Source organism: Phragmites australis, chromosome 1 (assembly GCF_958298935.1).
Source record: "Phragmites australis chromosome 1, lpPhrAust1.1, whole genome shotgun sequence".
Classification (NCBI taxonomy): Eukaryota; Viridiplantae; Streptophyta; class Magnoliopsida; order Poales; family Poaceae; genus Phragmites; species Phragmites australis.
The window spans coordinates 56,023,927-56,050,250 of record NC_084921.1 but is presented as its reverse complement, the minus strand read 5'-3'; the positions used below and the strand labels follow the sequence as shown (position 1 = coordinate 56,050,250).

General features: G+C 43.0%; 5 protein-coding genes across 11 annotated transcripts; 1 reads left to right on the top strand and 4 right to left on the bottom strand.

Annotated features, from left to right (window-relative positions):
* Positions 1-419: 419 nt before the first annotated feature.
* LOC133929623 (telomere-binding protein 1-like) lies at positions 420-7,430 on the bottom strand. 6 transcript variants are annotated; one of them, XM_062376433.1, is made up of 11 exons: positions 7,377-7,430; positions 6,260-6,411; positions 5,926-6,079; positions 4,999-5,848; positions 4,702-4,833; positions 4,455-4,490; positions 4,288-4,367; positions 3,646-3,890; positions 1,228-1,539; positions 1,088-1,151; positions 420-830 (listed from the first exon to the last, which is right to left on the bottom strand). In XM_062376433.1, the coding sequence occupies exons 3-11, from the start codon at positions 6,004-6,006 to the stop codon at positions 645-647; spliced, it is 1,986 nt and encodes a 661-aa protein (XP_062232417.1). In that variant the 5' UTR covers positions 6,007-6,079; positions 6,260-6,411; positions 7,377-7,430; the 3' UTR covers positions 420-644. The 6 variants fall into 6 exon arrangements, with proteins under 6 accessions (XP_062232417.1, XP_062232405.1, XP_062232428.1 ...); XM_062376421.1 differs by having other exon boundaries at positions 6,344-6,411; XM_062376444.1 differs by having other exon boundaries at positions 6,890-7,426.
* A 3,211-nt stretch (positions 7,431-10,641) lies between these two features.
* LOC133929665 (uncharacterized) lies at positions 10,642-12,912 on the top strand. 2 transcript variants are annotated; one of them, XM_062376462.1, is made up of 4 exons: positions 10,642-10,917; positions 11,024-11,127; positions 12,242-12,316; positions 12,581-12,647. In XM_062376462.1, the coding sequence occupies exons 1-4, from the start codon at positions 10,807-10,809 to the stop codon at positions 12,633-12,635; spliced, it is 345 nt and encodes a 114-aa protein (XP_062232446.1). In that variant the 5' UTR covers positions 10,642-10,806; the 3' UTR covers positions 12,636-12,647. The 2 variants fall into 2 exon arrangements, with proteins under 2 accessions (XP_062232446.1, XP_062232440.1); XM_062376456.1 differs by having other exon boundaries at positions 10,666-10,917; positions 12,187-12,316; positions 12,581-12,912.
* Positions 12,913-13,679: 767 nt separating this feature from the next.
* On the bottom strand, positions 13,680-15,795 carry LOC133929612 (uncharacterized). The gene is made up of 9 exons (XM_062376414.1): positions 15,639-15,795; positions 15,358-15,424; positions 15,181-15,246; positions 14,994-15,091; positions 14,869-14,906; positions 14,688-14,775; positions 14,339-14,608; positions 14,170-14,235; positions 13,680-14,044 (listed from the first exon to the last, which is right to left on the bottom strand). The coding sequence occupies exons 2-9, from the start codon at positions 15,416-15,418 to the stop codon at positions 13,889-13,891; spliced, it is 843 nt and encodes a 280-aa protein (XP_062232398.1). The 5' UTR covers positions 15,419-15,424; positions 15,639-15,795; the 3' UTR covers positions 13,680-13,888.
* A 785-nt stretch (positions 15,796-16,580) lies between these two features.
* LOC133929590 (protein FIZZY-RELATED 3-like) lies at positions 16,581-20,103 on the bottom strand. The gene is made up of 9 exons (XM_062376396.1): positions 19,509-20,103; positions 19,274-19,396; positions 19,081-19,185; positions 18,567-18,746; positions 18,183-18,440; positions 18,000-18,101; positions 17,186-17,248; positions 17,028-17,096; positions 16,581-16,930 (listed from the first exon to the last, which is right to left on the bottom strand). The coding sequence occupies exons 1-9, from the start codon at positions 19,953-19,955 to the stop codon at positions 16,877-16,879; spliced, it is 1,401 nt and encodes a 466-aa protein (XP_062232380.1). The 5' UTR covers positions 19,956-20,103; the 3' UTR covers positions 16,581-16,876.
* Positions 20,104-20,443: 340 nt separating this feature from the next.
* On the bottom strand, positions 20,444-22,537 carry LOC133929601 (probable WRKY transcription factor 49). The gene is made up of 3 exons (XM_062376407.1): positions 22,087-22,537; positions 21,776-21,919; positions 20,444-21,106 (listed from the first exon to the last, which is right to left on the bottom strand). Exons 1-3 carry the CDS (start codon positions 22,380-22,382, stop codon positions 20,611-20,613), a joined length of 936 nt encoding a protein of 311 aa, XP_062232391.1. The 5' UTR covers positions 22,383-22,537; the 3' UTR covers positions 20,444-20,610.
* Between the last annotated feature and the right edge of the window lie 3,787 nt (positions 22,538-26,324).

Here is a 26,324-nt window from a genome sequence, read left to right as displayed (position 1 = left end):
CTCATCTTTTGGAGCTAGCTCACGATCCGATGCTTTTGTCGATGGTTATTGAATTTCTTTCCATCTAAAAAAACTTATATTAATCATTTTAAAAAAACTCGTCCTTTTTTAGGAACCAATTTGAACCAGGCTGCAAATTCAAGAAGACCTACACAGGTACGCTACATTACCCTTCATCACATTTTGGTCCAGCCTTGGGGAAAACGGGATTCATATCTGGCAACCATGTTCTGAACATGGAATAGCAATTTGGAGATCAAGGTCACATCTGCTCAGCAATCGACACTCAATGCTGTAACATACTGCATGGCCATACCTGCTCTTATGTCAATATTATCTGTACCTTGTATCTGCCAGCAAGAGTTCGTAAGATGACATGCACATGTTGAAGGTTTTTGTTGTGACTTGTGGGCATCTGATCATGTTGAAATATGGGAATAGTATTTAACATCATTTACAAGTGCCAAACAAGGTTCTCTCCCTTATTAATCCACAAAGGAAAGAACCCCTGGCTTGAACAGCGACCAAAGGACAAACAATGAAAAAGTTGGAATAACGCACAAATTAGTCTAATTTCTTTGGACATCCCTCCCCTACATTGTTTCTATTAGGCACAATTTTTACAGAAGAATCAGCTTTCCTTTCTAGCCAAGGCAAATCTCAAGAACAGGAGGAGCCTTGCCGGGAGGCTTGTCCTGAAGCCTTGCATGCTGCTGGGACCAGTAGGCCTGTGCTGAGAGCACACGATCTAGGAGTTCTTGCGGAAGTGGCTGGCCTCTTCGTTGTTGTGGGGATATACTTGCAGTGTGCACCAGGGTCTTCCACTTGTCCTGATTCATAGATCAATATTCCATATGTTAGAAAACCACAGATTTCATGTCATTCATTGAAGTCGCAGGTGTGAAATCCAAACCATATTAATTCAAAGAAAGAAATGAAAGGTAGCTATGGCGAAGCATTACATAACCAACAGAGCATTGAAATGGAATAGAAAAAAGAAATGTTGCAACGGCTGGTTTTGTTGATTTTTCAATTGACAGCTCAAAATGAATTGCACACAAAGCCGATATATGTTTAAGAAAATGACCTTAAGGTCAACATAGGTCCTGTGATCAGCATTGTCAAATGCACGCATTTTAACATCTCTCCACCTGAAAACAAGATCAAGAGGCCCACGAGTCAACATGTGATCTGCAATGAACTACAAGAAAATCACTAGACACAGACCTTCCAGTCCCAAGCTGTTCGACGGCTTCCACCAGCGCCTCCACCTCAGCAACAGAGAAGGGCCTCCTTATGCGTCTTTGCCCAATATCAGATCGCTTTGACTTACAAAGAGGCGCAATGGCTAGAGAACCAAAGTCTGCAGGTGCAGTGGGGATGATGGCTTGGGAGCTTGCTGATGTATCTTGTGAGCCCATGTCAACAGGACGATGAACAGAACCAGGACCAGTGAGAGAGCAGTTTGGATAAGCATGCATAGGCTGCTGGTTGTCATCACCGAAATTAGTTTCAGGAAAAGGCTCTTCACACTTCATCCTGGAAATCATGGAATATTCAAGTCCTTAGATGATCTACAGGCTTGGTAACGCTCCAGAATTTGTAGTACAAACAACAGAAATATATGGACTATGGATGCCTAGTTTCAACACTTACTATAATACTACTACTATATGCTAGGCTCATACGTGATCTTTGGCTGAGTTAACCCATAATTCTAAAGTGCCGCATGACTAATTACGAACTTAAACAGTAATTAAGGGTTAATTAACCGACAAGCCTTTGATTGGGGGGCTAAATGGAAAAAGGTTAGGTCCAATGTTCAGGAAATCAATTAGAAGCTGATCAAATGGAAACAATTTCTTATGCCTCGGCTTTTGGAAGCATTATATATGCTCAAGTATGCACACACGCTGATTTAGAAATTAGCATTCATGATTGGGATGCTTGGTAAATACCAGTCTAATCCAGGCTTAGATCATTAGAAAGCTACCAAAAAAGCCCTATGCTATTTACAAGGGACTAAGAACCATATGTTTATATATAGAAGCTACCAAAAACTTGAACCATATGCTACCAAAAAAGCCCTATGATATTGATTTTGCAGGATGTATGGATATTAAGAAATCCACATCGGGATATATTTTTACACTTGCAGAGAGAGGCATATCATGGAAGAGTTTGTCAATCCCTTACTGTAGCTTCAACAATGTATTTGTGGCATGTTATGAGGCTACTAGGCAAATTGTTTGGCTTAAGAATTTTATCCCATGACTTAGAGTGGTATACAACATTTCTAAACCACTAACATTATACTGCGATAACAAAGCTGTAGTTTTTCTTTCGAGTAACAACAAGTCAAGTGGTGTTGTCAAACACATTGACATTAAATACCATGTTGTGAAAGATAGAATCCAGGATCAAACAATTGACATTCAACATATAAGTACTAAGTCTATGCTTGTCGATCCCCTTATTAAAGGCTTGCCACCAAATCTCTTTCAACAAATTGCCGGCGTGGGTCTAATGGAAAGCCTATAATTTTAGGGTAATAATAATGATAATGGGAATAAAGAAGTTTGTTCTTTCTCTTACTAAGTGTACATGATGATTAATTAAAGGCAAACTATAGTGAGGACCATAAGAAGCGGGTATGACTGCGTGCATATACAAACTCTCAAATACCAGAAATAATGATCCATATCGAGATGGAGTATTATATTATAGATAATGGGGATTTCAGTGATAATAAGACAATCGTTGTAACTACATTACCTTGATATGGTGCTTTCGCCAAGTGTGGAATAGTGATGTTAGCCATTCGATCAAGTGGGAGAATCTTAGACACATATGTGATATTTGGCTAAGTTAACCCATAATTTTAAAGTGTTGCATGACTAATTACAAAGTTAAGAAGTAATTAAGGGTTAATTAACTAATGTGCTTTTAATTGGGGGCTAAATGGAAAAATGTTAGGTCTCGGATCAGTTTTTTATTTGATGGCATACAATCTGGGGTGCGGAGGCTCCTACGAGAGATCAATGAGGAGGCCAAGCTTTAGTGTGCAGGGGGGCGTTGGGGTTGCACTCCTTGTTAGCATGAGAGTTTCGTTTGTGGTCATATGCATAATTCTATGGCGCGCATGTAACAAAAACTAACCCGGCCGTAGGTACGGCTTTGTAATCGGACGGCTCTTTCTCTTAATATAATGACACGCAATTCTATTGCGGGTTTGAGAAAAAAAAAAGAGGGGGCAGCCCTGCCACCATGACTAATAACATCATTAGCACGTGGATTAGCAGCTGCCCGCAACAGAACACCATCCAAATTAAACTGGGGGCACCCTTGCTGATCTAAAGACCGATCCACGCTGCCGGGGACTTCCCCGGACTGAGATCAAGCTGACTACATCAACTGAAGGGGATGGCTTTCCCGAATTCAGGTTCTAAACTCTAATTACGCACTAATTAAGTGCTGCATTCATGAGATTAGTGAAGATCATGCTACTTAGATTAGTTTTAATTCTAACACTAAAACAACAGCGAGAAAAATAAATTATCAGATGCATCAACAATTTTCTAATCATTACACATAAAACCAAGTCTCCTGCATAATAACAGAACAGTAGTACTGTAGGTAACCTACCTAGCCAATGGTTCCACAATATCTGCATTGGGGAAATCCATCTCTTCCGGTACGATGACTCCAGAGGGAGAATCTTGCCCAGCTTCATATTCCAGCGTAAAGTCTATGTTATTTAGTTTTTCAGCACGGCATATCCCAATTTGACGAAGTGTCTTGTTGTCATCTTGAATATTCTTTCCTTGAATAAGAACACCAACATGTAGGCCACCTTCCATTATACTAGTGACAACATTCATTACACTTCTCTATAGACAAATTGAAAAATGTTACTAAGGGACACTCACAAGAAGGTAATATTTATCTGCAATGACAGGTGAAAGTTCCAGCTAGAAAAATGCTCCGTAATAGGTACCAATTACACACACAAAGTAATAAATTGTTTGATTATTTGAATATAAAAATCTAACATGGCAGTCCAGTCCAGCATTTCGCGCATGTAATTTATGTATTACTTTATTTTTGTACCAACAGTGGAACAGAAAGATAAATCCACTGAGTTAAATGAACTGTTGCAGTCTTGCAGATTTCATCAATAATACTACAATATTAAGTTAACAACAGCTACACCAAAAGGAATATCAGGCTACACAAATGAATGCATGATTGCTAATCAATTACTTGTATATGCCCATAAGTGTTTACCTTCAATGAACCAACCGTTGCATTTTCAGGAATCTCAATGAGTAATTCTGGGATGTTGAATGACTTGATTCTTAGCTTAACTGAAAAGAGAGAAAAAAAATGATAAGCCATCATGTTCATGGATTTAATAGCAATAATTCATATCACTACACACTATCCAAAAATACCATGGTAGTCCTCAGATCCACATGATGCATTTTGACCTTCCATAGAGAATGATGTCCCGTTGATTGAAATGGCAAGCGACATTTTATTTTAGGAAGTGTACCAAAATAAGGATTGAAGTCATCAATGCCATATAGAAGACTCAGTTGCACCGACTAGGTGCAATGTAGGAACTGGATGTCTGGATCATCCTTAAGAACAGGAGATCTCAAAAATGCCAGGTAAAGGTGATTTAACAGTATATCATACCTTCAGATAACATCCCTTTAGCAAATGATGCTGTAAATTGGTGTTGCGCTAGCTTTTTCCTCTTGAAAAATGTCCTTTGCACCTTTTGATGTGTGGTAGATATCTTTTTCCCGCAGAAGTTTAGCCTGCTACCTAGTTGAGTAAGACAATTGATAGCCCTTAATTAGTCCGATTCCTACATTGGCTAGTTGCCACAATGGTACAGAGAAGCAAAAGAAAGATGGTTCTCTCTATGTCAGTTATGGAGCATGTAAGATTGTAGATGAAACAAAGATTAACTCTGTGGGATTAGCATACCTTTGTTGGACATCCCTCCACGTATCTTATTATGAGCTGTCTTCCTAACCTTTGAGGCAAACAACTTCCTTATCCTATGATCACCTAGATAATGTGGTTTGTAACCCTTATTTCCTGTGGTGCTTGGATGTGTGCACCCGGAAGAATTTTCGTCATCATCTCTAGCTGCAGTATGCTGCACTTCACCCTGACAGAAGGAAGAGGTTTTATGTTCCTTGTCATGGCTACACAAAGGCACACCTGAGCTACTGTCAGAGCTAACCAAAGCAGGAGGTCTCCCATCCAGATCCACAGAGTTAAACAAACTGTAAAGAGCTGTGGCATGCCCATCTGCTTGACTTCTGATCACTTTCTGTTCAGCTTGCTGCCCCTGTTCAGCCTCTGCTGAATTTGTGGATCCTGGGTGACTAACTCCAAAAGCTCCATACTCAGGAATTATGCCAAGATCACGACTAAGCTCACATGATCTTGTACAACTAACCAACGAGTCCCTAACTAACATATTTGATTTCACTGTTAGTGACTCTAATACTGAATCAGTTTCATTTCTTGTCGACGAGTTTTCTTCCAAGCAGGCATTAGCCTGCCTAGGGAAGGCAGGGACATCACCAGAACCCACTACACATACATTGCAGCGGTCTTTCTCCATAGCCAAATTTTTTGGCGGCAACATCTCATCAAAGTGTGCTTCTTTAACTGATTTCCTGTTTTTTGCATAACAAGGCACTGCTCCATTAATGTTAGGAGCATTAGATGAACTATCCTGATCTGCTAATAATGTCCCCGCAACGGTCGCAAGCAAATCAAAGGCGTACATCTCATTTTTCTTTCTTCTTGTAGAGCGTTTCCCCTGAATTATCATTGATCATTAATAATGATCCAATAGGCAAATTGTGGTTAAAGACAAGCGGAGAATCGAAAATGTACCCGAGCTGAGTTTGGAACACGTGGCATAGTTGGAACTTGGTGGCCACGGGATCCATAATCCAACCTCTTACGCACAACCATATCTTGGCGTCACCTACACGGAGGGCATTCATTGACAGCGAAGGGATCCAAATACCACATCGATCATCTTTATCTGCACCAAATTAACTCGAATTTAGTAAACATTCACCCATTACTGATTACTCAAACAATGGGAATCGTTCTATCACCACTAGAATAAAGACTGAATTCTCTAAGTCTAAAATGGAACAAGATCATTTTTGCGTCAATCTCCCAAAGCAAGAACATTTGATAAGATGGCTTGCTTTTATACCAGAATAACCTGATGCCGGATAGTTCGATGTGGTAGAACTTGCCATAGCAAGAAATGGTCGCGATTTAAAGGAGAGGGGATCACCTCCAAGGAGCATTCGAAATGAGTCATCCAAGATTGAGCACCTAAGCAGGAATCTTTCTCATCGGTTTCTGTGAATAGATCAAAGACAATTGGTACTAATTTATTATTATATTAGAACGAAAAGAATGAGAGAGGGAAAGCCAGAATCTTATTAACAAAAAATTGGCGATCAAAACAAAGGATAAATGCACAGGAATCAACAAGGCAAGTTTGCAGATCCAAAGCAGATATTGCGTGTATCCTAGTACGACAATTCTCGACGAAAAAACCAAATCCCAATCACATCACGGTAAAAGGAAATCACACTGAACAACATCCTGATTGAGGGAGAGCAAGAACAGTCTTTGCTGAAACTTACAAATGTTTGCCCAACACTAACATACATTATAACTCCAATCAGATGATTCAGATCAGAGAGACTATCAAAAACATCTAAGAATATTATAAAATTGTACTTTGGCTAGCCTGAAAAAAAGAGTCCAGAACAGCATAATCTTAACAGACCAGGCGGAATTTAGAGGCTTCGCCAAACACGGTGAAGATTACCCAAAAGATATAATCTTGGAGCATAATTCGGTTAGTTCCTGCTGCATTTGCCACACGAGTCCCTTCGAAACCAATCAAGAATCCAAATAAGAAAGAGACTGCAAAACAACTCCTGATCTGGATATCAACTGAAATCCACCCATCCAGACACACCATACAACTCTGGTCATAATCATCTAAACTCTGCGCAATTCAAGCTCAGGACACAAAAACTCGCAGCTCAGAGACCAAATCGGGAACCAAAACCCCAACCCGCTCACCAGAAATCCGACGAAATCCAAACGGCGCCCAAGGAAGGAAGGGGCTCAGCTCATGTGAGTTCCAAGAGACCCACCAGATCAAGTAACCCCCCACCAAGAACCCAACCAAACAAGAAGATCCAAGAACAATCCACAGAATAAGGAGAAAATCAGAAGACGGGATAAAAATCTCTTCTTTTTTCCGATTTCACTTTGATCTCTGGAGGTGTCATCGCCCTGTAGTTTACCTGGATCGGTGGATGAAAAACCCTCGAAACCACCCTCTCCTCCCTCCTGTGCTACGATGCTTCTCTCTCTCTCTCTCTCTCCTGGCTTAAACCCCAGCTATCCTCTACCGTTTATTTAGGTAGTATTTGGTTGTTGGTACGGGATAGGACATAATAGATTTATTTTATTAAGCTGTTTAGATGAAGGGTAATAAGGAAAGAATGGTTTTTCTTTAGAGAATATTTTTTAAAATTTTGGAACAGAGCTGTTCTAAAAATAGTGAAACGCAGTCATCTCATTTCAAACATAACACTGACGATAAAATTATCTCATCCTACCTCACTCTCCAGATAAACAATAACTAATATGGCACCCTCACTTTTTTTTCCTCCTCCACTAATGCCCTGGTCTTTACTGGATGAGCAGGTGGGCGTCACTTTTCACCGGTTCTTCCTGATCCCTATCTGCCTCATAATAATTCTGTTTAATAGTAAATCTCTTCACTTTAATGGTTCTACCACTTGAATTAGTAACAAGTAAACCGTATGGTTCTACCACCCGAGTTACTGCCGTGGGTTAAAATTCATTAGGAATTGCGTGCTCATGTTTTCTTGAAGCTATACTGAAATACTACTAAATTTTTAACTATGTACATCAACCCATTTGGTGAGTGCGTTGTCTGTACTAAATACATTGGCAGTGACTTAATATAGGCTGAGTAAAGTGGCTTGAGACTCAAACGTCTACTGATTTCTCACTACTGTTTGATTCGAATTAATCATCATTTATTCTATGCCAGTAGATCTACTATTGGTTGATTTGTAGGGTGTTGGTACGTATGATCTAGATCTACTTGCTGTTGCCGATGCCTTATTTTCTATAAATTTATTTGGGAGAGCCTGGATATTATTTTCTTTCTTGGTCATGGCTGGAAATTAAAAGGCTGGCTTAAGCATTAGATGAGACAAAAACACCTTGTTGATTAAATACCATTATCTCAGACGTCATGGCTTGCTGGTTTATAAGAATCCAAGATTGGACAGAGCTGTATTCTAAACTGAACACGTCATGAGATCACACATATTGCGTAGGCACACAAGTCTTTTAAGATCAATACATACAAGTTGCGCACATATTTAGAAGAGATTATAGTGGATATCAAAACATCTGAGTAGGATTAAACAAAGTTCCAAGCAAAGGCATTGGTATTGACCAAAAGAGCATACGAAAATAAGGGGGGATTATTATAGAAAGTACAAAACACCAGATCTGTTGCTACAACTTTCTCTTGTGCTTTTCTTTTCTCACCACTAACAAGTTCCCGTAAGCTGTACACAATGTCTATGTGGAAGGACTGGTAACACATCGCTTTCCAAGCAAGGAATCTCCCACAAATAATTCTTCTCCAACATAAATACTTATATCTCAATATATTGTTCTGGTCAAGTGTTTTTTTACGAATCAAACAAGTGTTTTTGGGCATTGCTATTAAATATGTGTAGCTAGGGCAATGCCATACCAACAAGGATTATATTGCTTCTACAAACAAGTATGGTACAAGAAACACGCGCGAGCACCTAGCTACCTTTTTTTTTTTCTGTCTGTATGGAGAGTACAATTCCTTGCTCTTGAATCAAAAGAAAGTTTATGTGGGCTCTCTTTTTTTTTTGCTTTTATTTTTTTCACTTAAATTGGTTCCCATAAGTATTAGTACAACAATAATGTGATAGGCTGCCATCGGTTGATCCATATGTATTTATTTGGTCAAACTTGAAATGGCATTTATCTATCTTAATTTATATGTAGCCTGCTAGTTCATATATATACTGCGTGGAAGGAATATGTGGGATTGGATGCCTATAGAGAGAGAGAGAGATGCTTTCCATGGAGTAGAATGGGTGAGAGCCTGCTCTCCATGCATAACATAACATGTCCAGGGCCAGAGGAGGAGGATCAGAAGAGAACAAAGCGGATAAAGATTTCTTTGTGGATTAGACTTGCTCCACCATGTACAGGTAGGTGATTTCTTTGTGTATGCGCCAACGTCCCAACCACCTACACCACTCCCAGGCAGTAGATAATCCATCCTCCTATCAATTTAATTCATTGTCATCCATAGTTATTAATGCATAATAATAATAATCAATCACCTGATATAATAGGAGCTGAATGAAAATATAGTAGTACTAGGAGTATTTGTTTACCATTCACTAATGACAAACTCAATCCACGTCTCACATACTACAGCATATATATAATGAATTATCTCAATCCCTGTATAATGGATGTATGGCCAATTAGCAATGTGCTCAATCCAAGTGAGGATGTAGCTAAGAAACTGAAGTGGCACAAAAAAAGAAAAGAAAAAACAAGCAAGGCATAACCCGAAAAAGAAAAACGCAGTTCATACTGCAAGCAAGGATCGATCGATCATGGAAGAGATGGCTCTCTAAAAACTACTTCTTTACATTTCCTGTCTCAGATGAGGTCATAATCATAATGTGTAGCTGTATGCTAGATGGTGAAGATATCAAACATACAGATATTCATAGACTACCAACATCTGCATATTCCATAAAGAAATTAAGAAAATGTTTGCTGGTTTTTATATCGATCGTTTATTATCCTCAATATCTCCAATGAGCGGTCGAGCTGACGTGCCTCAAGCGCCAATCTCTTCCCCAACCATACAATATTTTCTCTTTTTTTAAGAGAAGAACCACATGCATCATGGATCTCATCACATCTAACTAGAACTAGCTAGTCTGTATTCTAGTATTGTAACGACTCTCATCCCATGTGAAGAGTGCATCGGCCATATATGCATCTCCCTTCCTCAGATTTTCTTTTTTATTTTCCTGTTAATAATTATTATCTCAACATCTAGATCTACCTGCTGTTTTGGAGTCCTGCACAGACATTGTAAGCAGCTCAGAGCTTGAACAAGTCTACAACCTCCGCTAACATCTAGAATCCAACATTTGTAAAGTGCGACCACGAATATATCTGAAACTATATAGATTTGTTATATGGTAATTGTATCACTGAATTTGTGCTAGAATTTTTTTTTTATAATATTATAAGTTTACTGTTACACCTCAATGTAAATACATTAAGAGGGGGTGTCAAAGTCACATCTCGAATACCGTAACAAATCGAAAACGTTGAGGAAAAAAAGAAATTAAAACGGATACAAGGTTGGGAGTAAGACGTAAGCATAAAGCGAAGGCGGAAAACCAAGTGGCGCCATCGCCATCGCCATCACTGCCACTTACGGTCGGGCCCCACAGATAAACCGGCCCTGCTCGGAAGCGAGTTCACGTCCAAGTCCACCTCCTCTTCCCGTACACGATCTCACTTCTCCTTCCCCTTCGTCTCGCCGCCGCCGCCACCGCCGCTGCGCAGACACCGCAGGCCAGGAAGAGACTTGAGAGAGAGAGAGAGAGAGCCATGAAGAAGACCAAGTCGGCGGCGGCAGGGAGGCAGCCGCATGCGCAGAACGGGCACGTGCTCCCCTCCAAGCTCGCCAAGTACCTCGACCCCGACGCCTCCTTGGACAAGGTAGGCAGGCACTAGTCCCAACCAGCCCCTGCAGCTTCGTGCTTCCTAGATTCAGTCAGTAGTTTCCTCTAGTTTGTTCTTGATGTGGCTCGCTGACTCTTGGCAGGATCAATTGCTGGACGCGGTTCATTGGATCCGGCAGGTGTTGGGGCTCGTCTGCGGCTTGCTCTGGGGAGCCGTCCCCCTCGTCGGTGCCGTCTGGATCGCCCTGTAAGTGCTCAAAGCTCTAATCTTTTCCCTCTCCTTATACCGCCCCCATGCGTTAAGTTAGTGTAGATGGAAAGGTCATGGTCATTATCTAGGCTTGTCCAACTGTGAATTAGATATCTTTTTGGCATTGTCTGATATGATTGCTAGTTACAGTTGTAATAAGTTAGTTTCGCGACCTTTTCTCGATCTTACAACTGAATGGTTTCGCCATAAGGAGCAACTGGTGAATTAGCAATCACGCAGAGTTCATTGGTTGTTGTGAAATTACTGCAGTCTCATGGTTGTTCAGCACTGGAGCAACCCTTGCAATTGTGTTGCTGTTCACATGCAATGCTGAATGATATTCCTTTCAATTTCCCAGCATTTGATGCATCAAGGGCTGGTCACTATTTGGCTGTTGTCAGCTGATGAAACAACTATAGCTTAAACAGCAATTGGTACACTAGCGTAGCTGTATACACTGTGAAATATACTAGCTGTATACACTATGAAATATACATATAGTGTTCTTACCACCACCTAGCATTGATGTATGAATTGCTGAATTATGATTCGGTGTAGCTCTTGCTTGCCTTCCTTAGGAGTTCTAGCTTTCTACAATCAGATACCTGAGACCTACATATGAAGTTATCTTAACAGCTGGAGTAGCCTTCAAATTTCATTCTATAATTATATATGTGGGGACTATGTCATTAACTTCCCTTAGCAGATGATTAATTCTTCTATACCAGTTAAGGAGATGATTAGTTCTTCTCACGGTGCACTACATCATTTGATACTTGATCTGTTTTAAGTAACTGATAATCTTGAACATAGTTTACTTACTATCATGAAAAGTTTCCACACTTGACTTCTACTTAAATCCAAACAGTACAATTACAATTTGACATATATGTATGCCATGATACGAAGTATACCTGCTACCCCCTGTGTTAGTTTCTTTTGGCTGATTTTATGCTTATTTGGGTGCTCAAGCGAACTGTTCTTGATTTATGTATAGATTTTGGTACAAGCTCCTGGTATGGTCTTGTAACATATTTTCGTTTTGTTATGCTACAGATTTCTGACTATCTCTACTGGCATTGTCTATTGGTATTATGCTTACTTGTTGAAGATTGACGAGGAAGACTTTGGAGGCCATGGTGCCCTACTTCAGGAAGGGCTCTTTGCCTCTTTCACCCTTTTCCTGGTAATGACCAGGGTCATCATCCAAATTTATTCTGCTCAGTCGTGGCTTCACTGTTGCAGTTGCAGTCATGTAAACTCACTTAGCTGCACGAGGAAGTTTCTTGTTTGTGGCCTCCTAAAGTGCAATATCTCCAAGCAAATAACACTAGCACTATAATGTTAAGCTACCTTTCATTACGAACTGTCTAAAACATATAAGACTGATATTATGACAAATTCAGCTCTTAGTGCTTTACATTACTAACAAAAGCTTCTGTTGTTGCAGCTTTCATGGATTCTGGTATACAGTCTGGCTCACTTCTGAGAAGCCCCTCTGTTGAAGTCCGTCAGGCATTTTTTCAGCATTCATGTCATTTACCTTTCTGTAGAATTGTATTAGTCGCCATGGATGTACCAGATTCAGTAGGTTAAAGTTATATAGAACAGCACTGTGTCAAGCTATTCCTGTACCTTTTCTGAATAGATCGGTTGCGTTGTAATTTTGATAGTTTTGATTCGATCCAGTGTGGTCTAGGGCTTCGCTTGTGGGCTCATGACCCTGAAACTGCTCGTCTGATTCTTAATTGTTTGAATACAGCGTCGGTGATTTCTGTTTTATGTTGCAACCGCCAAAAATAAAAAAAAGATGTTTTATGTTGCAACTTGATTCGATGGCAATCCCATTATAAGACACACACCGATTGCGTTGTGAAAAAGAAAAGGAAATATGTGATGATAATTTCTGAGTTACTAATCAGAAAAGGTACACAGCGTCTGCCCTCAATCGGTGATGAACAAGTAGAATATCATTTGTAGGGCTTCCAAACATGTTGAGAGCAGCCCCGTTTTGAACGAGAAAGGGAATACAGCAGACTGAGGAGCAGCATCTAAGCTTAGAGATCATGAACGAGGAAGGGAGGGCGTGGTGTTACTCGAAATGGGAAGTCTGTCTATGGGAGTGTTGCGGCGGTGGATACATATATTTGCTAATTTTGTTGGCATTTACTTACGACGGTATCGCAACGTATCTTTCACGGACGATCTCAAAATTTATGTGCTGCCATTAGCAATGCCTGCCGTTTGTTTCTTAACGAAATTAAGGTCAAATGGTCACTTCCTTGATGTTGTAATATGCATGTTTGCACTGCAAGGCTTAACACTGCCTTCCACAAGTTTCAAAAATAAAAACAGACCCGAATTCATCACCAAATGTATGACATGCGTAACAATTAAGCATCAAGTGTTCCAGGGACATGCATCAATTCATAGGCAAAACGACAGAGAAACAGACGCATCTAACTGGTTCTGGATAACATAGTTCTAGGCATCACGGTATACGCAGACGCATCTAACTGGTTCTGAAGTCTACCAGTACTTCCCAAATCTCAAAAATGAAAACAGACCCGAATTCATCATGAAACATATGGCACCTGACATGTTGAACATTTATTTCTTACTGGATAGTATAGGGGACGTAACATCAGTGATTTTATCAGTTTCTCTCCTTGAGGAGCATCGCAACATGGTTTCTTGTCCTAATTGGTAGCTCTGTTGTCCTCAAAACAAAGGGGCTACACTGTCATGGAGAAAAAGTTTATGCGATCACCGACGTCTCAATTCCAACTTTACTAGAATTCCTGACGTCTTCATCCTTCTCAGCTTCTTCCCACAGCTCAGGCAGTGCTTCCTTCATGTTGTGGAGGCTTTGCAAGGCATGGTCAGCGCCTATTGTTCTTTCACAAGTTCCAACCTGGCACATCGATTAATCACATTCACATTACTCCTTATTCTTTTGAGAAACACATGCAGATTACCATATACTAAATGTTACAAACTTATCATCCACTGTAATTATCTAACAGAAGGGAGGTTTACCAGGACAGTATGCATTCCGATTTGCTTTGCAGCTTGGATGTTCCTGAAGCTGTCATCGAACAATATCTGAAAGGTGTTTCAAGCAAGACAATCGGTTAGTACACCATAGCATGCATATATGAGGTACCCATCAGTTTTTGTTCATGACAATGAGCAGGTAGGTGCTTACAGTTGCCTGTGGATTGATGGAGGCAATCTTGCAGGCATGCAGCATTGCATCTATTGATGGCTTGCACATGATTGATGATTTTGGTAGTTCCACCCCAGGCTCTGGATGAGCCAGATGCTTCATAATGTCAAAGATTTCAAGTTCATCAGCTGGCACAGGAAGAGATGTTGGGTTCAATGTCTCAAAACACACAACTCTTTCAAAACAGTCCTCAATTCCAAGCCTCTTCAGGGCCCTTGAGGCATGGATTTTATCACCATTTGTAAACACCTAGTAACACAATTAGAAAATTATCACTGTAATAAAAAAACTTGTCGCTGATATAATATTTTGGGCTTTTGGTGCATACAACTTTGCGTGTCGGTAAGCTCAGCAGAATGTTCCTAAGTACTGGATCAGGCTTGATTTTCTCATAGGCCAACCTTCCATGAACAAAGCTGCACAACAAGTGAGACCATTAAGGACCTGAAGTTACTTTCTACAAATTGGTGACCAAACAACAAGCATGGAATTTGGGCAGGAACTAGGACCTGTGGTAAACATCATAATCAAACTGGTAGCCGACAGCCTGCATCATACCATTGGAAGAAACAAGATTTAGGGCCAGGAAGCAACAATAAACATACAGACGCAATGAACTTGGTTTTGAATTTACCCTCAAACCGGCCATGGTGGTTCCGTACTGCTTGTAGAGGAGGATGCATAACTCCAGGCTTATACTCTCCTCAACACCGAGCTTCTGCACCATATAATCTGAAACAATCGGCCAATCAACATATAATCACTCATCTTTTTCAACAAACGGGGGGATGGTGATAATAATAACATGCACAGTTGTGTACCTTGGATGTTCTTCATGACATCAGCTCCAATACCGGAGGTCACCGGGTACAGCGTGTCATCAAGGTCTATAAAAGATAAGATTTTTCTAGTCACGATGGTGCTCGACTTGCTATTTCTTTGGAGCAAAACGATGGCAAGAACAAATTATTAGTGAACAAACTTAATCAGTTGCGTACCGAATACGAGGCAGTCGCACTTGAGCCTCTGATTCTTCCTGTACTTGCCGTCGTACTCCATTTCGATCTGCATAAATAACAAATCTTGAGACTCTGAACTTACATTGGCCAATCAAACAACACAAATAGACTCCCAAGAGATGCGATTTAGATCTAAATCTAGCAATGTGATATCTGGCTGGGATCTAGTCTAGTCGTCAAGTAAAAGAAGAGATTTTTGGTCCAAAAGAACCGGGAATGAAAAACAGAGTGGAGAGAATCTTTCAGCGAAAAGCACTTACCAGATTAGTCTCCGCGATGAGATATGCTTGCAGGAAACCGGGGAGACGAATGGAGGTTTTGGGGAGGCGTCGGGATTGATTGGACTGTAACGACGGGTGGATTATATAGGGAGGCGGGGAGGGAGGCGTCGGCGTCGCTGCGGGTGGTAAGGAACCAAAGAAAACAAAGGAGAAAGAACGTGGCGAGGAAACGGAAAAAGATTAAAGAGCCCGGCCCGTTGCTTCTGTTTCTTTATTCCTTTTTTTCTTTTTTCTTCCAAACCATCAAACAAATTCTCACTAGAAAAAACTCTTCGCGATGCCTAGTCTTTTCTTTTGTTTTTGCCATCCAAATGTTAAGAGGATGCGAATCATAATCAACTAATTTATTTTCTTTTTTTCCCGAAAAGAAAAAACCTCTTCTCTTGTTCAACACGTAGGTAGTACAAAAACAATCCTATAAAGTAAACAGCGAGATAATTCGATCTGCTGAAAATATAGAGTCGTGGTTGTGTTACTGTATATACCTCTTTTAATTTCACCATTCAGAAGCAACGCTGTTATTGTTAACTTCACCGTTAAATTAAGCAACACCGTTGAATTCTGCATTTGCCTTTGATGTACCGTCGTTATTGAATATCGATTGATTGATTGGTGCGTCACTGCATCCTGCATCCAAGGTTGGGCTGGTCTTCGTCTTCGTCTTGCTTTATGCCGGCTCAAAGGCTCACCAGATTCTATCCTACTCGTGATCGTTTATTCAATAACGACGGTACATCAAAGGCAAATGCAGAATTCAACGGTGTTGCTTCCTTGCATCTGATAGTGTTGCTTCCTCATCTGCAGACCACAAGGAAGCAACAAGAACAGACCATGCCCTCTCTTATTCTTACACTGCAACTCAAACTTTAATTTTTACACGTCGTGATGCTTCAGCTTGAAGGAATACAAGTACACTGAGACAACAAAAAACACGACCTCCCAAGTTTGATTCATTCTCAAGTCTGAAACACATGCTGGTGAGGGTACACGGCCCTTGTTTCTCTGTAATGTCAACTGTCAAATCAGATACATCAGCCGACTTATGAGTTTTTCTACTTCAAAGAATTGGTTAAGTTAATGCGCTCTTTCTCACACACAAACAACAACGAATGAATAAATGATCAGTCCTCACAATTTACAAATCACTCATGAAACTGCACATGTAAATAAAATATGTTTTCCAACAAAAACATATGTAGTTTGTTTGCCTCCTGTGATCACCGGATGAGGCTTCTTGAGAATGACCAGAGCCCAATATCACGAACAGGAGTCTGGAATGCAACAGTATGGGAGTAAAAGTTAGAATGATGCCTCCAAACATCATCGGCATTACTGAATTCTGAACTGTTTCTCAAGCTTAAGGCCTACCTGCGTCTTCACTGAAGGGAAAATGTTCCAGAATCTAAGAGTTTCGTCGCCCGCTCCTGTTACTATGGTCTGTAAATTACATCTCATGAGCTTAGCTCTCCTCAACGAGATAATTTCTGGATTAACTTAAACGATGTACAGATTGGACTAGGATTTACCTGGCCATCAGGCGACGATGCAAGATAAAGCACCCGCATTGTATGTCCGGTTAGATTTGCAACCTGTTTTCTCAAAATATTCAATGGTCAGTAACATTAGGTGGCATTGCAATATTGGACTATGAGAAACTTTTCTCCAGGAACATTTGATTGTACTGAAAATTTCAAAGAATTTCAGTGACCAAAGCAAATGAAATAGACTCTCCTGGCAGACTATTTAACTTGCGTTATACGACCATATCGACACTGTCAATACATAACCTGTTGTGGACTGTACATAGCAACTTGTTTTCATTGCTCAATTTACATTTCTCTTGTCTTGTAAGAAATCCGTAAGTCAATGTCCCAGCTCAAAGAAAGAAAATGACACTTTTTGAGAAGGAATCCAAGAAAAATCTAGTTAAGTAACTTGCAGAATGGAGTCCTTGCAGGGCTTTTGACGCTTTGTATCCAAAGGACACAAAATACTGATAACCGCAATGTGCTAGCCTACCTTAACCTTCTATGGACGGTATACAACAAATGGTTTCCATACAACAACAACAAAGCATTTGTCCCAAGCAAGTTGGGGTAGGTTAGAGATGAAACCCACAAGATCCAACTAAAATGATGATGAGCAAATGGTTTCCATATCTTAATTTAAGCTTCAATGTTGTTTTAACCAATCTTTAATTCAATGTCTCAGCCCACAGAAAGAAATTAGATTTTTAGAAGCAAGCCGAGAAAAAGCTAGTTACATAACTTGTAAGTCATTGCAGATGGACCCAACAGACGCATTATAATTCACGATTGTCTTACTGAGATCCAAGCTCACCTTTGACATAGACGGATATTTCCACACCATGATTTGATTTTGGGAATACCCATGTGTGCTCACGAGCTCATTCACATTTTTACACCAGGCAAGGTTGCAAACCTGCAGCAGAAAGCAAACGATGAGGATAGCGGCTCCACAGTACCACACGGCACAGAGGTCTTGATCAAAACCAAAACTTGCCTGGCTGCCTGTGTCAATTGAGTTCAGAACATTTCCATTAGCTGTGTTCCAGAACCTGATACACCTATCAGCTGTTCCACCTCCTGATGCCAGGAGGCCTTGCTGATGTGGTGACCACGCTATTGCTTTAACCGCAGCCGTATGTTCAGTCAATCGCAACACTGGCTGTTGCGATCGTTGGTTCCATACTAGTAGCTGGTTGTCATTTCCACCAGAAGCAAGCTCGCGGTCGTCATGTGACCATTTGAGTCCACAAACCTGACAAGATGCACGGTGGTCATGTCATACCGAGTTCTGTGATCTAAATGTTGCAGAACATGTTTTTTAATTGGCATAGTGAACGATTTATTTTCCAGGATGTAAGTTATGTATTGGAAGTCTCACCTCTGATCTGTGACCAGAAAACTTGCTGATGTAGTCGTTGGGAACACGGATGTCGTGCTGCAATATGTTCTTGTCCCTGCTACCGGAGGACAAGATGCACGAGCTCCATGCTAATACCCCAGTCCGTGTTTGGTGACCTCCCATGTTCCTAATCCTTTTACAGCGGGAGCTGTCCCAAATCTGTTCAGGTATTAGATTTATTGGTACATCAACACATCATATTCTGAGTAACTAAGAGTAAAATTCAAGGTGCCACATTTGAATTGTCAGTTATCTCTCTTTTCTTTAAATAGAAATATGTATCAGTTGTCTTGACTCAATAAGCTTATATGTCAATATCGGAAGAGCAATTCTGTGTTGTCATATTTACTAGTTGAAGCAAATGAGAACTTCCAATTTTAGCACTGTGCCTGCCTTGTAATTCAATTCTTCTTCAGTGTGTTATGTCAAGTTGTGAAGCAAGCAAGCCTAACCCAATGGCATCTAGCATTCCCAAATAGTCGAGAAAGAATACCTGGACATCTCCAAGGCCGGTGCCAATGGCAAGATAAGATCCTTCTCGTGACCAATGCACGGCACAGATGGTGTCCCTCGGCCCCAGATCGCAGAGCTTGGTCACCTGGATGTTGATTACGGCATACCGTTCGTTAGCATCATATATGCACGGTTCCCATTCCCAGTTGATGAGATTGAGAGAGCTTGGTCACCTTACTGTTGGACGCGGACCAGAGGTAGACGCAAGTACCGAGGCCGACGGCGAGCATGTTCTGCGACGACCAGTCGACGAGGTTGAGGTAGAAGTCGTCCTGCAGGGACGGCGCGTCCAACACCTGCCCGCACAAATCACCAACAACACAAGGACCTATATCAGTATAAACGCAAGTGTACCTCGCCCACTAGGTGTTTGTGGGATTGCCAAGAAAGAAGGAAAGAAAGAAGCACCTTGTGCGGCGTCTTGGGAACCTTCCTGGGTGGCTTCTGTGGCGAGGCCGTCTCTCCGGATCCCGCTGTGCAGTCCTGCTGTGCGGCGGCGGCGGCGGCGGCGAAGGGGGAGTGGTCTTTCTTGAAGCGGAAGAGGTTTGTGTTGGGCGATGCGGGGGCGGGTCCAGGGGAGTCGGGGCCGAAGAGCTCGGCGCGGAGGAGGCGGGAGTAGGGGGTGTCCTCCTTGGAGGCTGGTGAGGTGTGGGTGTCGAGGAGGGCGAAGTTGTGGAGGCGGGAGGAGGATCGGCAGGGGATGAATCGATCGCTGTATGTGGTCTTGGAGGGGGAGGGCGTCTTGGGGGTCTCGGCGAGGCGGCGCGAGGGGGACGGCGACGCCACGGGTTCGAGGCGGAGCACACCCGCCATGGACGGCGGCACGTTGAGCCGCGGCTTGGCGTCTGCCGCCATCGATTAGTAAGTAGATCGCGTGTTAGCGACCGTGGTGGTCGATGCCTGGCGCCCACCCTCCGTACGACGCCTCCTTCGGTTCGATGCCTGCCTGCCTGCCTCCGACGGCCCTGGCGTGGCGACAAGGAAAGAAAGGGGAGCCGGGGAGGGAGGGAGGGAGGGAGGAGCTGCAACGCAACGGTTACTTTTTTTGAGGAGTTTGTTAAGGAGCGAGGCGGGCCGAGGAGTAGCCGTTGGAGCACCAGACGGGCCCACGCCACGCCTCCCTCTATTTATTTTTTACACACTACTGCACGGTCTATTTTAGAGATATTTTAATGTACAGAACTATAATCAAACTCATGCCGACTTCTTTTATCCATAGAGTTTTACCACTAAACTACAAATTCATTACTATTCTCTTTTTGATATGGTAGATTGAGATTGGCAGGAGGGATGGAGGGAGGAGATTGGCATGGAGCACATGCAATCACTTTATGTACCACCACTGCACGTAACGAATTCACTAATCACGTACACCACAATTGATCACCACACCACGCCACGCCACGTCTTGTGGATCTACAGTATATACTATACTCACACATATAAATTTTTTGACAGCAACATATATATTACGTACGTACGGCACTCTCTTGATGCAGAATTAATACTCCTAGAAGATGTTGGAGAGCATGGCCATGTCGATGCAGGGCCGCCGGACCAGCAGCGGCACCACGTCTTCCAGGAGCCCGTTGGTCGCGCCGATCTGCTGCTCTTCTTCATGGTGCTCAAAATAACAAGCTGGAGCTGGAACCACACGCTCACTGCTACTATCTGCAGGCACGACCTGACTAGTGGCGCCGTCCATTGGGCTGATCTGATGGGCCGCCAGGCCATCTAGATCCAGCAGAGAGATTGTTGGGCTTCGGATTTGATCTGGCGACAAGAGTGGGCCGCGGGGGTGGAGCTTGGCCTTCTTGGGGAGCCTGAGGAGGCTTCCTCCTCCTCCTCCTCCTCCTCCTCCTCCTGCTTGCTGCTGCTGGTTGTGCAGGAAATGAGAGTAGATGTAGTGGAGGTGGAGGCCCTCGTAGGTTACGACCAGCGTGTCCGTGACGCGCTCCACCTGCTTCTTGGCGTTGCACCGAGGGTTCGTGCACCGGTAGTAGCTCCTTCATGCACCCACAAACTTATTCAGATTAATTACCATGCAATGCAAAAGCAGATCGAGAGAAACTTGAAGATGAAACTTGCTACTACTGTATATGGATTGTGGGGGCTATGTATTTAAGTTGCTGCATGATTCATTTCATCCTGCATCTACCTATGTAAGCTTTTTCTGTACTCCCGGATATACATACTCACTCTCTAATAGAAAGTAGTAAATATATAATTAACAAGCATGCATGAGATACATACATATATAGATATATAGATAGAGAGTAGGTTATTGATTCATTGGCAGGCTCTGGATGATGTTGTTGTCGTGGGAATTTCTAGCTTAGTTGGAAAAGATAGCTAGGCCAGTGCATACCTAGCTAGCTCTCCTTTATTTGGCTCACCTCACTGGCGGATTGATTCATGAACCGTACGTCCCACATATATAGATAGCTCTTCAAGTTTATCTCTTCTTCTTCCTCTTTCATTTTCAAAAAAGAAGTGGATGATTCAATTAATTAAGCAGTCAATTAATCTAGCCGATCGAAAATATAGGCGTTCATCTTTGTAAAATGGATACCGTATCTATGTTGCATTGTCTAGTAATTGCACCGTGGTGAATTATATTGCGTCAACTGCAAAATGGGAAGAAAAGAAATTAATATATGCATGTATGTTTGTACCTTGGATTGGGGCTATTCTTGATGGATTTTTGGCCGTATTTCCTCCATTTGTATCCATCTTCTGCAAGTCCATTCCCACATATCTTGATCTTCAGCGTGTACTTGCTCTCCATCTTGCTCAATATCTTCTCCGGGGAGAAAACCCTACACGCACACACCATGGAATTCAGAAGCAGTAGTTAAGGAAAATATATATATATTGGCGATGAACCCGGCCGGCTAATCAACTGATATATATGATTGGGCCGATTCGAAAAGATCACATATCAATTCCCATATATATATACACACGCACGCACGCACGCACGTACACTGGGCTGGAGTTGTACTTGAGGGCGTCGACGACGAGCTGATCGCCACCGGTGAAGGAGAGTGTGCTCTCTATGTCGCTGATGGTGGGCCCGGAGTAGACCGTCGAGATAAGCTTGTTCACCATCGACTCCCGCCGGCGCCGAGGCCCCTCCTCCTCGTTCCCTTCCGTGTGCATCGGTGGTACCGCCGCCGTCTCGTCGAGGAGTTCGCTCATGAGCTCCTCCCCGAAATCATTGTTGTGCCAATACTTGCTCTCAAGAACAGAAGATGCTGATCCATCCGGCAGTTCCTCCATGGCTGGTCTGGTCTCCTAATTGCTTCCAAGTGATGGGTAGAATTGCGTGTAGCTAGCTGTGACTAGCTAATTATATATGTGGGTGCCTGGGTGGCCTGGCTACCTATAGAGATTAGAGAGCTCATGCAATGCAAGAACTCTGGCCTCGATCTGGGTGTATAGATAGTAGTGACTTCACTCATCACAAACCCGCTCCAAGGGTGTATATGTAATGGAACATTTTCACAATGCTAAATGACCAACATACCCTCGACAGCTACACCCACAATTATTCACCAAACAAGTTTACTACTGGTACTAGGACGCAGAGGCACAGGCAGATCGAGGCCGAGGAGTGGTGTTGCAAGTGGATCCAAGTCGTCTGAAGCAAAGCAGTTGGTGCCCGTTGTTGGATATGACATGCCCGTATTAAGCTAAGGGCCGGTTTGTTCATTAGGCTAGGCACTGCCTGCCTGCTGTCATTAAGTTATTGCAAATTTGCAATTGCAAAGAAGAATCGAACGACTAACGTAACTGACCCAACAATTAGCAACTAATGCATGCATTTGTCAACCACTAAAGCGGCGTGTATGTATGATTGGGCTATGCATGCACTACTTTTTTCCCCAAATGCGACTGAATAATTGTCATCGATCTCTTATATCCTACCAAATCAAAGAATTGCATATGGGGCACTTCATTTGCATATATATTGTGCACCATAATTTTGTTATGCTTAATATTCTTAATATTGTAAGTTAGACTTAGTAGTACTAGATTAAGGCGCGCGTGCAAGTTGAACTGCTCTGTTTAGGCCTTAATTAGGCTGATCGGGCCTATATATCATCAACCAGCTGGGCCGCCTAAACTACGCACAGGGATGATTAGGGCAGATGCCTGGGATAATTAAGGGTTTCTCTCTATCCGCGGAGGAGAGAGAGGGGCAACCACTGCACCTAAAGAGTACACTGATTGATACCTGATCGATCATAATCGTCATACCCTTTTCTCTCCTACAGAGAGACCTACAAACTGCCTATCCGCATCATGACAAGTAAGAGTGTGTTTGGTTGCCCGTATCATGGTATCCTGGCTTTGCTCGTGTACATATTCCTACGGAGAAAGTCGTTTGGTTGCTTGTATGTATTGTTCCCCCTGCATCTACAGATGCAATTATACAGTTGGAGCACAACCCAATGGATACGCCCGAATCGAGCTTCTCTACGTAGCCGGATCTAGTAGATGCATTATATCTGCTATAGTGTTATAACGGATCTATTCGTTAGTGTCAAATACAGGGTCACTACATCTGCTCATGCAGATAACCAAACACATTTACATAGTTATTGCATCTGCCCATGTAGACAAACAAACACTATTTTTTTTAGAGCTACTGCATCCGCTTAGCCTACAATGTATATTTATATTGCGCCTATGCGCAACGTACCTGCAATATGCGCACAAGCCGCGTGCGCCTGATCGAGCAACCAACCAACCAAGCTCTGATACCTGCAATAGTCCCACTGACCCAGCGCGCTCCCACCCACCTACCTCGCGAGCCCACTGGTTGACCAAGCATGTTCCCACCTCGTTAGCAACGATTGCAACCAGTTGCAATTACGTGCATAGAGGGGTTACAACTATATGCATAGAGCGGTTACAACTATATGTATAACGATATTGCAACTTACTTGTCCAGACTGACCGATTGTAACTAATTGTGATCATGTTGCAATCAACAATATTGTAACTATATTGTTTAGCATGTTTGTCGGAGGGTGAACTCCTCAAGCGGGGATCCGGAGGGACCCCCTTTGAGATTCGGACGGGGGATGATTCTGAATCCGCTTCGTAGATGAAATAAATGGGAGTAAATGAGATACAGGTGGAGGTGGAATGATCGAATGCAGGGGGAAGTAAATGCTCAGGGGATTTTTAGACAGGTTCGGGCCGCACTGAGCGTAACACCCTACTCCTGCGTGTATGCTATAAATGCTCCGAGAATGTCTCTATGAGGATCTGCTGGGTTACAAGAATATTGTCTAAGTCTAGAGCTTCGTGTTCCTTGTTCTTCGAGACTCGTCGGTGTGTTCCGTGCTTCGGTGTTGGTCTGGTCGTTCGTTCTCTCTCTTCTGGGGAGCCCGCCCCGCCTTATGTACCCGTCGGGGCGGTAGCGTGCCTAGAAAGGATGGCGCGAGTTCCAAGACGCCATAAATGGAAAGCAACCATCATGGGCTGCTACACGAGGTGACGGAGAGGGTTGAAAACGCACCCCCATCCGGTCTTGTTCGTCATCATTCGGCTTTTCGGCGAGTGCTGTAGGGAGGGCCCACCGGGCAGCCACCGAGCAGCCCCGTGTGCCTGCCCGGTCAGAGCAGGCCTGACACAGCAGGGCAGCAGGCGGTGTGCCTCGAGTTCTGTGACGTTATCCCGAGGCGCGCCAGATGACGCGCGATGGGACCCGTGCATTAAATTTCCCCACGCCTCCCTGTCAGGCCGTGGCAGGGACTGATAGCAGGCGTGGGGGGAGTGGTTGGAAGTGACAGGACACGCACCCTCTTAAATGCAGCATCGGATCTCTCACCAGTTGACACCTCACCGATGAGCCTCTGTGGGGATCATCGGCGAAGGACTCCTCAGGCCCTCGGGGAACTGTGAGTGCTCGGGGGTTACTGTTCGCAGCCCCGAGCACTCTCTCCCGGATATGCCCTCTCTTGGTCCTCGGGGAACCGAGTGCTCGGGGGCCACTGTTCATGGCCCCGAGCACTCTCTCTCGGAACTGACTGTTTGGGTCCTCGGGGAACCAAGTGCTCGGGGGCCACTGCTCGCGGTCCCGAGTAATCTCTCTCGGAGCTGACTTCCCTTGAGTCCTCGGGGGACTCGGGTGCTCAGGGGACACTGTTCGCAGCCCCGAGCACTCTCTCCTGGAACTTGGCTTTTCTTGTCGTCGTGGGACTTGGGTGCTCGGGGACCACTGTGCATGGTCCCGAGCAATCTCTTCCCGGTACTTGGTCTTCTCGGGTCATCGGGGAACTCGGGTACTCGAGGACCACTGTTCATGGCCCCGAGCACCCTCTCCCGGAACTTGGTCTTCTCGGACCTCGGGGAGATAACCCCTGAGGGAGGGCGCCACGTGGCACTCTGCTGTTCTGGCCTCGGGACTCGGGGACCCCCGGTTCCTGTGTCACTGATATTGTTGTAACTAAAGTGTCTACCATGTTGTAACTAGTCCACACTCGACTATAATATTGCAACTAGAGTGTTTACTATGTTGTAACTAGAGTGTCTACTGTATTGTAACTAGTACTCACTCAACAATGTATTATCGTAACTATAATGTCTAATATGTTATAACCATATGATCGTAACTAGAGTGTCTACCATGTTGTAACTATGATTTTTAGCATGTTGTAACTCGACTGTCTCTAAATCACAACTACAACCCAAGTTGTAACTGCAGTATAGCACAAAGAGCAACTAAATGTCTACTATATTGTAATTGTATAACGATCTTAAAACTTCATCAAAATATAGCCTTCATGTATCTCATTTTGTTAAGCGTATTTTTTCCAACAATATGTTTCAAACGAATCAAAAATTAGAGACGTGGTTCTAAAAACATTGCATTTTAACGATTTGAATCAACAAAAAAAAAACTCCGTATACATGCTCTGGTGAGTGGGTTGGATGTGTAATGGCATCAGTGGATTGCCTCTCTTGATTTGTTGACTCACGGAAGGTTTAGCTAGAAGAAGCTGGCTCGATCGGTCGTAGTACGCATCGCAGGTATGTTCTGCACCTATACACATAATAGACCTATCATACGTGTCTACACGCACACATACACTGTATATCTATTATGTGCCTAGTCGTATTGTAGTTCACTGTTGCGCCACACGCAGTTACGATCCAAAAATAATATAGTTGCGATTCACAAGATAGGTCAGTTACTACAAATATATA

What these genes read in the sequence shown, in the direction of transcription:
- LOC133929623 (XM_062376433.1), bottom strand. Translation starts at nt 6,006, where the DNA reads ATGGTTGTGCGTAAGAGGTTGGATTATGGATCCCGTGGCCACCAAGTT. An exon ending in GTGTTCCAAACTCAGCTCGG is followed by an intron (nt 5,849 to 5,925) that starts GTACATTTTCGA and finishes ATGATAATTCAG; the next exon opens with GGGAAACGCTCTACAAGAAG. An exon ending in CAACGGTTGGTTCATTGAAG is followed by an intron (nt 3,891 to 4,287) that starts GTAAACACTTAT and finishes ATTTGTCTATAG; the next exon opens with AGAAGTGTAATGAATGTTGT.
- LOC133929665 (XM_062376456.1), top strand. Translation starts at nt 10,807, where the DNA reads ATGAAGAAGACCAAGTCGGCGGCGGCAGGGAGGCAGCCGCATGCGCAG. An exon ending in GGTGCCGTCTGGATCGCCCT is followed by an intron (nt 11,128 to 12,186) that starts GTAAGTGCTCAA and finishes GTTATGCTACAG; the next exon opens with ATTTCTGACTATCTCTACTG. An exon ending in CCTCTTTCACCCTTTTCCTG is followed by an intron (nt 12,317 to 12,580) that starts GTAATGACCAGG and finishes CTGTTGTTGCAG; the next exon opens with CTTTCATGGATTCTGGTATA.
- LOC133929612 (XM_062376414.1), bottom strand. Translation starts at nt 15,418, where the DNA reads ATGGAGTACGACGGCAAGTACAGGAAGAATCAGAGGCTCAAGTGCGAC. An exon ending in CCATCAATCCACAGGCAACT is followed by an intron (nt 14,236 to 14,338) that starts GTAAGCACCTAC and finishes AACACCTTTCAG; the next exon opens with ATATTGTTCGATGACAGCTT. An exon ending in TCGGAATGCATACTGTCCTG is followed by an intron (nt 14,045 to 14,169) that starts GTAAACCTCCCT and finishes TCGATGTGCCAG; the next exon opens with GTTGGAACTTGTGAAAGAAC.
- LOC133929590 (XM_062376396.1), bottom strand. Translation starts at nt 19,955, where the DNA reads ATGGCGGCAGACGCCAAGCCGCGGCTCAACGTGCCGCCGTCCATGGCG. An exon ending in TTTCTGGTCACAGATCAGAG is followed by an intron (nt 18,441 to 18,566) that starts GTGAGACTTCCA and finishes GCATCTTGTCAG; the next exon opens with GTTTGTGGACTCAAATGGTC. An exon ending in TCCCTTCAGTGAAGACGCAG is followed by an intron (nt 16,931 to 17,027) that starts GTAGGCCTTAAG and finishes GTTGCATTCCAG; the next exon opens with ACTCCTGTTCGTGATATTGG.
- LOC133929601 (XM_062376407.1), bottom strand. Translation starts at nt 22,382, where the DNA reads ATGGAGGAACTGCCGGATGGATCAGCATCTTCTGTTCTTGAGAGCAAG. An exon ending in AAGTACAACTCCAGCCCAGT is followed by an intron (nt 21,920 to 22,086) that starts GTACGTGCGTGC and finishes GTGTGCGTGTAG; the next exon opens with GGTTTTCTCCCCGGAGAAGA. An exon ending in AAGAATAGCCCCAATCCAAG is followed by an intron (nt 21,107 to 21,775) that starts GTACAAACATAC and finishes GGGTGCATGAAG; the next exon opens with GAGCTACTACCGGTGCACGA.